Source organism: Rutilus rutilus (assembly GCF_951802725.1).
Source record: "Rutilus rutilus genome assembly, chromosome: 22".
Taxonomy (NCBI): domain Eukaryota; kingdom Metazoa; phylum Chordata; class Actinopteri; order Cypriniformes; family Leuciscidae; genus Rutilus; species Rutilus rutilus.
Genome location: NC_140227.1, coordinates 18,657,042 through 18,673,004, shown reverse-complemented (window position 1 = coordinate 18,673,004; position 15,963 = coordinate 18,657,042). Strand labels below are relative to the sequence as shown.

The 15,963-nt window shown below is 37.9% G+C and overlaps 1 protein-coding gene across 1 annotated transcript in view; it reads left to right on the top strand.

Moving 5' to 3' along the window:
• The window catches only part of rassf5 (Ras association domain family member 5), a 42,600-nt gene that overhangs the window by 2,965 nt on the left and 23,672 nt on the right, over positions 1-15,963 (top strand). The window contains exon 2 of the mRNA XM_084396003.1: positions 13,952-14,082. Within this exon, the coding sequence (XP_084252129.1) occupies positions 13,952-14,082 (131 nt within the window). The remainder of the gene's footprint in view (positions 1-13,951; positions 14,083-15,963) is intronic.

Genomic DNA, 15,963 nt, shown 5'->3' with positions numbered 1-15,963 from the left:
TGTTTGCAGAAGCTCCTTATCATATTCAATGAGTTCCACTATTTTCATTGAAACTAGTTTTAAGCGCTTCTTCCTCTTTTTCCTCAACCTTTCATTGTAAATGCCAGGGTTGGGTCTAATTTTTCCTGGTAGTTTTGTTGTGGTTTGTAACTGATATTCAGTATGGGATGCCTTGGGGTTTTCCAATTGCTAAATTTTATCGGTTTCAGTTCATAGGGGTTTTGTGTAGCATTCCACGAGCATGTCCTGATATGCCTCCATTGGTTTGTTTGCTCTGTAATACAGTATTCTGAGACGCCCCTAGCAGAGTTATTGTACGTGACCAAAAGTCACTCATGGGTAAAGCACAACACTGTAGTTTGTAATTGTTGCTGTTTTGTTTAGAAGTGTCTTGGAGCATGCTGGGAATTGGTGTATTCAAGAGGTTGCGGTGGTGCAGACGGGCTAAAGATGGAGCGTCTTGACTACTAGAGATTACCATTTTAGTGCACACAGCCTGTAATTATACACACTGAATGAAAGAGGCAGTCAGAGAACATCAGTGGTTGCATTCGTCAGTAAACAGCTCCTTTGTTCTCATACTCTCTCCCAAAGGATAGAAAAAAAACAAATGAGATCTCTTAAATATGTCAGTTGTTTATCCTAGACAACAATATGATTCAAAAGAGAACAAATGAAGATTTTTTGCTGAAGTCACCTGATTCTCAGATGAGAGGAAAAAAACCTTAAAGGGAGAGTTCAACTGAAAAGGAGTTCTGTCATCATTTACTCCCACTCATGCTTTTCCACACCTGTATGATTTTCTGCAGAAGACAGAAGAAAATATAAGATGTTTTTGTCCGTACAATGAAAGTACAATGTTGTTTTTACCCCATTGACTTTCAAAATATCTTTATATTCTCCAGAAAGAAAGTCATACAGGTTTGAAAAGACATGTGGGTGAGTAGATGATGACAGAATTTTTGTATAAAATACCCCTTTAATAGTCTCCACTTGAGTTTCACAGGATGCTATTTTGATTTATTCATAGCATTTTTTTTTATTGCTCTACTACACTATAAAAAGTGGTAACCTGCAACTGTTATGTTAACCGTTATGGTTTTGTTGGCAAATTTGTTTATTTTTTTAATATTTTTTGTTCAATTTAATTTTGGACAAATTTGGAACCAATTTTGGATAAAACCAGGATAAAAAAAAGCATTTTGTAAAAAATAAAATTAAATAAAAATAAATCTCCAATGCATCCTCTTACCATATGAAACAATATTCTCTTTCAGAATTCAAGGAATTTTATGAGAAAAATATCTGCAATCTCTTGTCCTAAGAAAGAATAACCTTCGAGCAATAAAATGTTCCTCTGGGCTCTTTCTTGCTCAGACAACACACACTGCCAATACCTGAAACCTCCCATTAGTCTTCAGTTGCACAAATGCATATCTAAACGGATTGTGAAAGACATAGTGCATGCTCTATTGTGTTTAGTACTACCATTATAGAGTTCTGTTTCTGAACTACATTCCCTTTACATGACGTGTATAAGCTATATGCTGAGTCACAACAGGTTTAGACAAGGTCTCAAGGTTTAGTCAAGGATAATAAGTGAATTCTCCTCCGGCAGCCTGTTCACGTGACGCTCCAACTCCCTGCTAGTGTGACTCAGTGAGTGAGTTGGTGTCTTAAAAAAGGGCTCCTCACTGCATGGGCCTGTCTCAAAGCATCAGTCTTACCTGCTCTCTCCTTCTTCGTCAGTCTGGCTTTATGTGTCTAATCTGGCTCGGGATTTTGGCTGCCTCCCCCACCCAATTCTGCACCCATCCGTCTGAGGGATGCTGCCTGTCTGCCTTTTGTGTTTAATCCATGCTTGAGTAAAACTGCGTTTAGCCATATTGCAAATGGATTACAGCTTATGGATGCCAGTCAGACATTGGATTGATTTTTAATTAAAAGTTTCAGACAGACTATAATGATAGAAAGATGATGATATGTAATGAAGATGTCATTTACTTTCAGAAGCTCAGCATCCACACATAAAAGTACAGAAAGGCCTGAAATATTGTTTAAATTGCTGGCATTTAGGCTTCAACTTATTAGGAGAGAGAAATGGGATCTTACATAATATGCATTATAATTGGCCGTCCTTTAAATTAAACTGATAAGTAAACATTTATAGCTCTTAAATCCCATTTCCATTCTTTTTTTCAGTTAAACACGATTAGAGAACCTCTAAAACAAGTTGAGTAGGCCTACTTCCAAATCAAACCCCTGGCACAAGCTTGACTCAACAAAAACCTATTGAAAACGATGTTTTAGTGGTTCAGTGTGCACAGAGTTAACCTTGTTGAAACACAGTTATACAGCAGAAGCTTTGTCTACTTTCTTAATACAACATTCACCTCAAGCTACAGATGGACTGACTGGGCCTGTTAAATCACTTCCTGTTTCAGTACTGTGGCTTCACGGTGTTCAGAGGCCGGATAGGCAGCTATTGCATGAAGGCTTTAATGGTCTGATCAGTTTAGTGTCGGACAGTCAGTTTGAGTTGGAGGTTTAGAGTGGGCTGTTTCATGCTTTTGTATGAAGATGTGTTAATAAGTTCTGTATGGAGCAGTTCTTACTGAAAAGGAGGAGTGAGTATGCAAAAGTGTGACAGGGCTGTTGGGAGTTATATCTTCGGCTATAATTAGGCTGCCCTTGGCCACTTCTCTACACCTCTCTCTCTCTCAGACTCGTTCTCTCTTCTGGGAGACCTGGGGTGAGAACAGCAGGAAATGTGCCACCCCATCTATCATAGCCAACAACAAAATATGCTGTGGTATTTGTTCTACTTTTAGGTTTAATATGCATTTATTTTGGGATAATCAAACTACTCTAATCTCTAAATTGGAATATGAGGTGGGTTATTGAGGTATTTGATCATTAATATCCATTTATTTCAGGACAGTCAATCTTAATGTCTAAATTGGAATATGTGCAAGGAGCCACACATGAGGGGCAGGTGAGGTCATTTATGGAGGTTATCAAGTCTTATGTCGACAATCAAAACCTTCACTGATGCTGTAATAGTTGTTGTTGAAAGAAATGGAGCAAGACGCTGCTCTCATTTCTTTTTATTTATAGATATACACAGGAGAAAAGGAGGAAGATGCTAGTGGTTTCAGATCTTGAGTTGTCCTTCAGGACAACAGGTTTCTCCAAGCGTGGGAGTGTGTTCTCACACAGGAAGTGGCATGATGGCACAGAGTGACAGGAGAGAGGCGTAGAGGGAGGAAGGGAGAGAGATCGATCGAGATGGAGAGAGAAGGACAGGGAGGGAGAGGAAAAAGAGAGTAGGAGGCAAGAGTGCAGTGCGGCTGTGCCTTTAAGGATTCAATGAAAAACATGCTGCAGAGAGCAGGATGAGTGGGTGCAGTCTGAGCTGGTACGAGTTCTGCACTGCGTGAGAAAAACAGGAGCACGGACGCAGAGAGAGAAGAACAGGAGAGAGAGTACCAGTCAGCGGAGGGGGGGGTTGTGTCAGAGGGTAGGGGTGCAGGGTGGCAGAAAGGCAGGGAGGGGGGCATTCAGTGCACAACACAAAACCGAGCGCAGCCCTGCGATGGTGGACACACAGGAGCGACTGGCGCAGGGAGCCCACACCACGACGCAACGGAGCCGCAGGCGCCCAGCCCCAGCCGGGACGGTGGCCGCTCACGGACCGGCACCTGGAGCGGGACTCAGTGGTGGCACTTGGGTCATGGCCGCAACAGGCCACAGATAGCGGCGGTCATGCTGCCGGAGATGGGCACAGAGGAGGCGGTGGCCAGCGCCTGCTTTGGACAGGTCTCCAAGCGCCTGGGACGGTTCTTCCGCCGCCTGCCCAAGTCCCGCTCCTGGTCCGAGGGCCTCCGCATGCTGCGGCGCTCCAGCAGTAGTGGGACCCTCATGTTATCAGGTAACTTAAGAGATGAGAAATATGTGTAAGGAGACTGAGATAAAATGGGATTTGGTTCAGTAAGTGAATGTGAGAACTCAATGTACTTTTATCTTCTGTGGCTAGAACTGTCCAATTAGGCTTCTGTCATTGAGCTCTGCAGTGACTTTCACCTTCCTTAAATAGCCCTGTTTTGTTCTTGTTAGCGCATCACGTTCTTGCTCTCCTTTCCTGCTCTCTTGGTCCCTTCCTTTCCCTTATCTGTCTCTTTTTTTCTTTCATGTTGTATCTATTGTTGTCTATTCATGTGTTGAATAGACATTGATCTGTAACTTAGCCGTTAAAAGCTTCTGTGGTTCTAGAATGTACCAGTAAACCAGGCAGACAGAGTGCAATGTAATCATGTATACATGTAGTCAGTCAGAATAATGCTTAGTTATCACACTGATGTACTATATATAGTGACTTTTTCAACGCCAGTGGCACAGATTTACCTGATCCTGGTCAGAAATGATCCTGGTCTGAGTGATTTCTATGGCAATCCTAGTTGAGTTGAGTTGAGTGTTCTGATTGGTCTGTAGGCTGTTGCTATTCAGTTGCTGGGGTGTTGGGTGATCTGGTGTTTTAGGTGGGGTTCTGGGCGATCTCTAGGGTGTTCTATGTTGTTTCTAGGGGCTTCAGCTGGATTTCAGGTGTGTTCTAAAGGTTTTTAAGGGGTTCTCTGTGATCTCTAGGGTGTTCTTGGTGATCTTTGTCTTATTATTTCAGATGATCAGATTATTTCTATGGTGTTAATTGTTTTTTATAGGGTTCAGGGTGATCTATAGGCGATTCAAGGTAATCTGTAGGTTGTTCTAAGTGGTTTTAAGGTGTTCTGGGTGATATCTAGTTTGTTCTTGGTGATCTTTACTACTAAGATCTTTTTTTTAATACATTTTTGTTCCTTGATATGGCTCAGGTCTCTCCTCCCTTATTTTGTTTGTTTTTTGCCAATTTTATCATCTGTCAGGCTTATAAGTTGTAAAATAATATCTCTGATTGCTTATAAAGTAAAATAATACCTCTCCCTAACAAATCACCTAATTTGATGCATCATTCATGTCTAATTAGTTTATTAATCAATTTGTGGAATCATATTGACCCAGTGTATCATATCATACGGATTCCCGTCTGTTATTCTCATGGATCGTTTGTTGTTTATGAAGTCGAGTTAGGCATCAGTGGATGAATTTGATCTCAGTGCTGTTTTTAGCAAAATGGCATTTTGATCAGAAGCCAAGGGAGTTGAAATTGAATTTCCCATTGATCTGGACCGGAATCCCTCTTTGAGTAGACGGAGACTGGGATATAGTACACCAGCATAATGAATAAAAAGTGATCTGCTTTAGTGCAAGTTAACTTCCCTTCTGTTCACTTAGTATCATACTTGAATGAAAAGCAAGATATACTTATGAGGCTTCTCCTTTTTCAAAGTGTTTCAGAGAAAGTCTTCGGTGTAGATTGATGGTTTCACATGTGAAGTTGATGGACGGGGTGCTTGAGTTTCCATAGCAGTGCTTTTCTATGGACATTAACAAGTAGCGTATAGTAACATTTTGGAAAGTGTCAGTGCAGTGCCACAGACTGACTGCTCTGCTTATGGAATCACATCTGATTCTGGCTATTAAGTCACAGCATACTTCACTTTCTTTGTCATGGCCAATCAAATTAGCTCTTAAGCTTTTTGGCAAATATGAACCTTTTTAATCTCTGTTACAGAAATGTTTATGAGTTGAGCGTTTAAGATGACGGCAGCACTTTCTCACCCTTTCTGCTTCATGATGACGTTAGCCATCAGCTCCCGCACACACTGACTCACTGATGTGGATGACACATGCTGAGTGAGACAGAGATCAGCAGCAGGCAGTGTGAATTTTTCATGTTATGATGTAAATACCCAACTTTTCAAGTAGGATTCAAAGTTTCATATTGAAGTTTTGAGTGTTTGAATAAGGTTAACACAAATACGTATAGGCCAGACTAATGAATAAAACAATCAGTCAACTGTACAGTAATCATGTAAAACTTACTTTAGGCTTTAAAGATCTCCTTGGTTTTTTATATATGTAATGTTATTTTATAATATTAAAATATAATGTCATTTTTTATATATATTTTATAATATTAAAATAACATTGTATCATATTTACCTACATTTTTCATACATATACACTCACTAACTTAAACACTCTTATAAAAAAAATCAAGTCAAGTCTATTATTGTAGCATAACCTATTTCATATAAACCTGCTAGTGCCAGAATCAGGTGGTCTCTTTCTTTCTAACTAGATTGTTCTTGTCCAGAGTAAGCTGCAATGTGAACAAGGCCAATCTATTGAGCCATTAGGTCTACAGAACATAACTATAGATGTGACTGAAGTTTAGAAGTACTCTTTCAAATTGACACTGAATTTTCTATCTGTGTGTGAGCTTGATTGTGAAAGCTTGGCTGTGAAATACTGATAAGACCCTAAACAAACCTGTCTGTATTCAAACTTTGTCAGCACCTATGTTCAAAGTAAGCACTGGACACACACTTCTTTATGTTATTTGTCTCCAACGACCCAGCCTTCACAATTACCTTCAATTTCAATTGACAATTTCCCACCCACAACTTGACACATTCTCTGTGCAGAAGCTAGCTGTACATCTGAGGTACGTCTGGCATGTGACCTGGCCAGTGCAGCTTATTAAATCCTTTAGATTGAATTTTAGTGCTCTTTCAGCATCTTTAGACTTCAAAAGGTTTTACCCATGCTGCATACGACAAAACATCCTGATTTGCTCTGTCAATACTTTACACTTCAGTAGGCCTTGGTTTTCCTAAGCTAAGCATTAATGGGGTCTGGGCTATTTCTATTCATTATGTTTTAATAGGGTATAAACACAGAGTGCCAGGCATCCTTTTACTGTGGGTTAATTTCTCCCTGTATAAAATATATATATATATTTATTTAATCTTGTAGTATTCTAACGAGAGCATTTTGATTCAGACTGAAATTCTTCAAAATCATAAAATTTTCCAGGATTAATTTGGATGTTCAATTCCAAATTTTCAGTGTGAATTTATGGACACCAATATATCATCGCAAACATATAGAGAAAAGCTTTCATCCAGTAAAAATAATGTTGTTTCTTGTGAAGATGCAGACAAAAACAAAAACGGGTCATTCACAGGTCCATTCTTTTCTCTGTTCTTGGTTGATCCTGTTTTTCCAGTTGCTGCTGAACTAAATGTGGGGGTGTCTGCATGGCAAATAAAGAAACAAGGAAGCTGAGGAGGAAGGGAATGAAACAAGGAACGAGAGAGAGAGGAATAAAGAGAGGAATGTTGTAAGAATATAGAAAGGAAGGCTCTCTGGGTTTGTAGTTTTTCTGATTGTCATACACGTTTACATGTATATCAGCCTCTGTATCCATATATATGTAGGTGTAAATGGGATGGGACCTGAAGGAATGTTGAATTTGGAATTTTAATATCAGTGCATTTCTATTAGGATTTTGTTGTGTGGTCCCCATTAACATGGAAAAGATCTGTTCAGTTTAATTACAGACTAAATACTCACTAACTAGTAACTACCCATGGCTATTATCCCAAGGGTTGTCTATGAATGTCTAAGCTAAATGCTTGCTTTGTTATAACAGATCTACACATTTCATAACACTACACACTCATTTATTTCCACCTCTAATAAAGAAAATCATTGTACAGTATGTGAATCTAAAGAAAGATTCTTTACTCCAGCACATTTGTTGCTGTTTGAATGAACCAGTGTGTGTGTTGAACTGCTGTGTGTCTATGTCTGTTTATCTGAGTTTTTGTGTCTGTTTCTAATTTAGCAACATTAATTTGGGCTTAAATTACAGGGTTCAGTCAGATAGGTTCCACTGGGACCAGGTTGTTGGAATTTGATCCAGGATGATGCCATGTAGTGTGAATGAAATGGACCAATGCAACTTCATTTTTGTTTTGAAGGGCAACCTTGAATCATGGGACAAGATGCACTGCAGGGCTATAGGGTCAGGTTCCCTGACTTGGCTGAGAGAGAGAAATGGCAGAAAATGCTGCTGACTGATGCAGAAACAGAGAGCAAAAGAGAGCAACGCTGAGTGAAAGGGGTGGTACAGTAGCTGGGATGCATGTGAGCGGTGGCTCTGAGAAGGAACTGTGACTCCTGAGGTGGAAAAATGCTGATGAATGGTAGAAGAGAGGGAGAGCAGAAATGTCAGAGGGAAGTGGGAGGCGAGAAGGCTGGAGAGGGACAAAAAGGCATCAGTGTTCTCGTTCACTCTATAAACTCCCCTTACATTCCAGCTAACGGAGGGGAGTTCAGCACACTTTTCCAGCTTAATAACCAAATGGTTTCTACTGATCAGCAGACATGGTTAACTCCAAGAGGAAGTGGCCATGTTCAAGTGGGAAGTATGTTTTAAAAGGACAGGCCCAGAGATGCGTATTTGACCTCTCGTACTGAGGAAATTCCACACATAGCCGAATAAACGTGTTTAATGTGACAATGACAAGAGTTTGACCTCTTCTGTCAAAAGCACTGTTTTATAGCAGCACTCCAGCATTTCCAGGTTATGTAAACTACACTGGTAATGCTCTATCAATAGGGTTTCGCTAGCAGTGACCCCAAAATTACTCAAGAACATGAGTGTGACCGCGCTGTTCAGAAGGCTAAACAAATAGTCTGGGGTCACGGTTTCATGTGCCTCTGGAATGGAGTGTTTATTAGACTTTTCTCCACATGAGTGAAGCTGACCAATAACTTTTCCCTCAACATTAAGATTTTAGATATAAATATGCGTGTAAGACGAAATAATGTGTAATGTACAGCATATATTACGATGAGTCTCATCGGCTCATCCTTTATGTTCTTATTCCTAGCTTTTTTTGCTAAATGTTTATTTGAATAGTCCTGCAATGTATCATGGATTCAAGAATATATAATCCAGACCCTGTGCTTCAGTTTAGCAGTTTTTATTTACAATTTATCTTACATTTACGCAGCTTGAAATTGTCACATTTTTAAATAATTACATCCTTCTTTCCTTAAAAAAAAAAAAAAATAGTACATTGTTCATATCTTAACAAGGATGTTTTAATTGAATATATTGAATTAGCATCATGGTACATTTCTCTTCATGTGTCCGTTATCATTGATGAAATAAAAATAAAAACCTTTAACGAACATTAAAGCTACAATATGTCATTTTTTTCGCCGCTACGGGTCGCTAACCTCTTACAATAACAAAGGCGTAGGTTGATGACGCAGTGAATAAGCGGAATCATGGAACTTGTCGTCATGCCGATGGATCTAATAATGTTTATGGATGAGTGAATACATTCATGTTTTTTAATCATTTTCATCATGTTGACCTTTATAACATTGATTCGTTTTATGTACATTTGCTCACGTCTAATAAAGTACATGCAAGAGCGGCGTCCCTGTCAAGTCTTGACTCGCGAAGCTCTCGGCATCTCGAAAACGCCAGGCCGATATTGATCCTCGTTTTTTTTCTCCATTTGTCCCAAATTTGTCCTTGCCATGGTCCATAATGTTTGAACGAAACAACAACAGCGTGAGTGTGCTGCTAGATGTAACGCAGTTGTCCACGTCGGTCGCCATGGTTACTATGGCAGTACAAGCGGAAACCACGGATAATGCGGATATTACGTCATTGACAGGCAACGATTTACAAGGGACGGGCACTATTTAAAATTGTGAATTTCTCTGAATTTACAAATTCTTGGAAACATTTAGGATAATGTAAGCACTCAATTGAAAGAAATATATAACACTGTAAAAGTGGTTTTTGGATATTTTGATACAAAATTCTTACATATTGTAACAACTGCAAAAAAATTACAAAACTGCATTCAAAAGTGTGGAGACACTAAGACATGTAAGAAATTAATACTCCTGTTCATGAATAGCATTTAAAGTACAATAAAACAGTAATACCTATTATAAATTATTTAATTAAATAAATATTGTTATAATAATAGTATGCAGGTCAGCACTGACACTACTTGGAATGTGAATCTATGAATCTATATTAATGTTTCATTTATGCTTGTTACCTTCCTTCAGTTTTTCTCATATGGTCTTATTTTGGTATGAACAACTAAACCTGGAAATCTGGGCTTTTGATAGATTTTTTTTAAGGAGTGATTTTACATTCCAGACAGATGGGGGTACCTGCCAGCCATATTCTGTCTGGTCCATGTATATTGTATTATCCTCCACACCGAGGGCACTTCCAAAGACGCGTTAAATCTCAGCTGATCTTCTGCGTTACTGTCTGTATCCCCAGAAGCTGACGGTCAGTAATAAGCCCTTGGCGGCGCATTCCTCAGATTAATCCGGGTTATGGGGTTCAGACCCCACTGCAGTAAAGACATATGATGATGGGGGGGTTGGGGGTTATGCACAGTTTAAAAGATAAAGACATCGGTTCTAGGATCGTCCTGTTGCACTAATTACATTATATGTAATTTAAAGCGCTTCAAAGAAGATTTGGGTGTTGTAAACCTTCAATCTTGTTTTTGTCCAATTTAGATTTGGTTGGAATAAACTATATGAACTGAAACCCATCAGTTCTTTGCCTTCTATTTTGTTAGTACTTTCTGATTAACACTCATTAATACCGTTAGTTTAACTTTTTGACCCATATTTTTATTAGAGTCATTCTATAAAACAGATGCCTTTCCAGTTTTCTATGAGTGATTTAAAAAATAAATAAATAAAATAAATAAATAAATAAAATTGCACCATCTCAAGCTAAATTAGTAAAGGTTGGTGTATGTTAGGACATCATTGCACCGTTAGAAAAGTTGATGAACAGGGATGATGGTGAAAATTGTTCTGATTCATTTGGCATTACAAGCCGTGAAACTACAAGATGCTTTTTATAAGAGATGTTATCAGGTGTTTAATGTTTACTGTACAAATGGTAAGAAGGTTGACAACATTAATAAGTGATAAAAGAGGAGACTTTTAACTCATCCTTGAAGTGTTGTCTTCCTGAAAGAATGATAATGCGACATTTTTTAAATGTGATAGTTTCTTAAAAGTGGAAAAAGTGATGCTAACAGGGTTGACGCAGAACTTCTTTTAAATAATACATTAATTACAAAATATATAAATAATGACAAAATGCTATATTGATTTATTTATATTATACTATATTATTACTTTATATTATTTTTTTCTATTTTAAAGAAAAAAAGTGAAAAAATTTACGAAATTTAAGAAAAACAAAGCCCCTGTTAATGTGATTTTTTCTTTTAATAATGCATTAACTAAAATCTAAAAAATAATTATAATATTTTTAATCAGTTTTAAGCTTAAAAATGTAAGTAATATACATTTTCTGATTTTTGTTAATGTGCTTTTGAAAAATACCTACAGTAGATGCATTGTAAAATTGTTCATCCTTTCTTGAAGTAATGTTTTGCTATGAGAGAGAGAGAGAGACACCCGTTTTGTAGGATGACCTGTTATCCTGCCGCTGCACGTGTCAGGTTTTTCATGTTTTCTGCATAAAGTTATCAGGGTGTTGCATTAAACCGCTCTGTTGATATCAGCCTGAGGTTGAAGGTGAGAGTCAGTATCGGAAGGAAGCCTCACCTCCTCCCATAATGCATTTCCTGACCCTGAGTCAGTCATTCTGTTTGGTTTGGACACTCTTTCTCATAGTCCCGCTCAACACTCTCCTGAAGATTTATATTTTGCCAGCGTCGCGTTGACAAACCGTCGAAAAAGTGACGTCCGTTTTCCATGTGTGTTATCAGTGTTGTGTAGGGGCTCTTAGCATTCCCAAACTCCTTTCACAGTGATCTGCACCTCCCTGCTCTTCCACAGTGACAGAAGCAATGTGTTTTGCACTGATAATCAATCCCATGATAATCAATCAGCATTCGCTGTTGACATCTATCACTCCCACTGTGATACTGCTTGTGTTTAGAGACCGATACCTCAGTCACCATTGTTATCATTTGACTGTGTAGTTAAAACGAGACAAAAACCCTAGAACATTTATACAATATAAATGTTGGCACTGCAGTCTCACTGCAAGACACCATGTCATGTAAAATCATGCTCAGCCTGTGCTGAAGAATATCCAGTGGCGCAGTGGCGTTTCCTTGGTTACTGTGTGACTGTGAGCAGTGAATATAGATGCTCAGAGGGCTTTTTAGCTGCTGAATTTACTCGCTGCGCTGTTCTGAGGTTATTTTATTCTCTCTGTTATGATGCTAATGTGATTTTAGGATGATGAGGGCACCAGTGTTTTCTTAGATGTGCTGCCTATACTTTCCAAAGCAAATATGTGAAAAGGGGCCCTGGATGGGCAATTAAAAAAATGACGGGGGAAAAAAAATGAACTCTGTGTCAATTAAATGTTTCTTGGCAGGAATTAAACAGCAGCTGTCTTTTCCAGCCCTTTATTAACCTTGTTTCACTGGCCTCCGTTAAGCTTTGATGACGTTACACTTTGGCGCCATCTAGGGATTGAGCCTTTTCTCGCATAAAAGCCCGATTGTAACAAAACAGAAGACTCTTTTTACTATATATACATATATATATATATATATATTTTTTTTTTTTTATATGTACATTTATTACACTATACTTTGTATTGTATCATATTACCTTTGCAAGTTTGCATCAAAACCCAAGAAACGCTCTTGTGAGGGTGTTTCTAATACAACGGCTGTGCGACTGATGGTAAAAGTTACATATTTCTCTCTTCTGACTGCTGTTATCAATCTCTCTCTATTTTTTTTCGCTCTTTTGAAAGTTTTGAAAACACTATTGTGGAGTTTTTCTTTTGCTATTTTGAGGAAATTGGAACACAAAATATATATTTAATGTAGGCTAGTCTCTCATTCACTGCTATAGAAGTTTACCCAACTATGACAACTTCTGCTTCTGCTTCTGAGAAACCCGGAAATGTGAAAAAGGTCAATTCTATTTTGTTACAATCAGGCTTTGGTAACACTTTTTAAAATTATATATTTTTTAGTATTATATATTTTTTAATTCATTATAACAATGATATATATATATATATATATATATATATATATATATATATATATATATATATATATATATATATATATATTGTTAATATTATAATATTTTATTAATGATAATAATTTTAATACATTTAATTTAATAAATTAAAAATATTTAATACATTTCATTTTAATTATAATAATTTTTAATCATATTTCTATCATTGAAATTATATATAGGCTATATATAATTTTTTTTAAATATATTTTACATTGTAAGAATTTAAAATTTTGATTTTTGAAATTCACAATCTTTTACAAAGACAAAGATAAAGATTCACTACAAAATGTTTGAGTACAAACAGTGCAGTGTTTTATATATCAGACACTAGATGGCGCCACACATCTATCACGTCTATCGCAAAAAGCACAACGAATATCACTGTAATAAAGGTTACAGCAGCTATAGATATCATTGAATAAAAATTCACAAGGTCTTCTGATTTCTATAAACATCTATCTTGGGGTCAGATCAGCTGAGATTGAATGAATATGGCGCTGTTTAACCAAGCTTTGATAAAATCACATGAATGAAATCCTCCACATAATTAATGTTTATGTGTAGTATTCACCAGACATTCTGTCTAATGTAAAAGAGACACTGTCATTGCAGAGCAGTTTAAATCCTCCGTCTTTAGTTTGTGTAATGTATGTAGCTGAGACGCATGCAGATTGTCAGTTTATCATCACCAGCTCCAGCCTAGTTTTTCTCAAGACTTCTAGCGCAGACACAGACATTTACAGTGAATAAAACACACGGCCCAATCCTCCTCCAGCCTTTTCAAACCTTTTTCTCGTTAAGGAGCTGTGAAAGAGTGTTGGTAGTCCTCACTGGCTCTCTGAACTGTGCTGTTTGTCTGTGTGTTTCATGGCTGTTAGTGACTGTGGATGTCCTGTTTCTCTCTGGCCTCCAGACTGCAGCTACACATGTCATTTGGAGTGTCAGGGGCTTGTTCAGCTGGACTGCAACCAACTAGACCAGCGGACAGAGGACGTGTCTTCTCCCACTTCACAGAGGCGCAGCGCCAAAGACCCTCAGGAGACGGTAAGTTCCCTCACTCAGCCATTATTGTGTCATGCACACTAAAAGAACACAAGAGAAACACAAGGTGACAAAAACAGATAGAGAATGTGCATCCCATAAGGTAACTGTTCTGGTTGAGCAAAAATGGTTCACAGGCCTGTTTTAATAGGGTCACGGATAGAATATCATCACGCATAGTTAGGAAAGCAAAATTGACGTAACAGCGTCCAAATATCTTTTATTGTTAATGTCAAATGTTGTGTATTCAAATACATATTTTAGCTTTATATTTTAGATACTTGACATTATATTGCATAATGACTTTATTTCTCATAATTGCAACCATATATTTCATAATGTGACTTTATATCTCATTTATTTCTCGCAAATGTGACTTATGGCATTTGCACATCTTACGCATGATATCTCACAATGTGATTTTATATCTCATAATTGCGACTTTATTTTTTGTAATTGCGACTTCATATTTCACAATGTGACTTTTTATCTCATAATTGCGACTTTGTTTCCCATTATTGTGAATTTATATCTTACAATGTGACTTTATTTCTTATTTTAAACTTTATCTCACATTTACTTTATTTTTTACACTGTAGCAGAAACAGTCTTCTCATAGTAATGGTCTTATATAACAGTAAAGTTGTGGTAGTTTGACATATACCATGGTACAAAATGATACAGTATTCCATTCTATGCCTCTTCTAAGAATACTATGGAAGTACCTTGCTACAAAAAAGTGGTTGCGCCATGCTAGATGATACCATAAATATATATTTATGGTATATGACTCCAAAATATATCGGAATATAGTAATATACTGATACTTTTGTAGCACTTGAAACTTTTTGTAAGTGAAGCATGCAGAGAGCTTTCCAAATTCAGGAAGAGAGCATAAAATTGTGCAGCAAGATGCGAGGGATGAAGCGGAAACTGAATCTGAAATCCTCCCTGGGACGCTTTGCTGGGACACATTAGCACATGCTTAACTGCCTCTCTGATGCTTGGCTGTGTTTTACACTGGCAGTGAGTTTAGTCCCAGGTACATAGGAAGTGACAGCACAGTTGGGACTGAGGAAGAGCAGTAGGGTCCTCCTGGGGCACACTGTCCTCAGAAACACACACACACACACACACACACACACACACACACACACACACACACACACACACACACACACACACACACACACACACAAAGGCTTACACTTACTTTTGCCCAAGTTTCAAGGTGAGCCTGACCGAAACGGTATAACCTAGAGCACAATCAGACATATTGAATTTTCAAGACAATATCCAAAAACCTATTTCTCCACAGAGCGTTTATTTGGTCAGAATAGTCATTACTGAAAAAAGCTTTTCCGTCCCTTGTAGTGTTAGTGTATTCATCATGTTTACGAGACCCCTCCTGTCTGTTCCTATCTCCTCTAAATCAGGAAAAGAGCAAACCCAGCTGGCCTGTGCTGTCATAGAGATTGAGAGCTGTTGAATGGTGAACTGTCAGCAGAGGGCATTATGGTTATTTTTCAACGGAAATGAATTTCACATTAGTTGTCTCCTCAAACAGTGCAGGGCTTCGGTCTTGTGAACTACAGATTGCATCACTGATTTGACGCAGATTCATAGAATAAGAGATAAGGTTGGATATGGGCAAAAACCATTTATAATAGTCTGTTATTTCAAACTTCACCACATGGGGCAGATATATTATGCAGAATGATTGGACGATCTTATGTATTGTGATTTGCATGTAAAAGCCTCCATTACAAAGAATAAATGAGTATCTTTTGCAACAAAACACATGAGACATTATTTTGTACATGTAAAAGCCTTTGTTGGTCCATATGTCTGTCACACTGGCATCCATTGTGTTGTTGTCTTTAC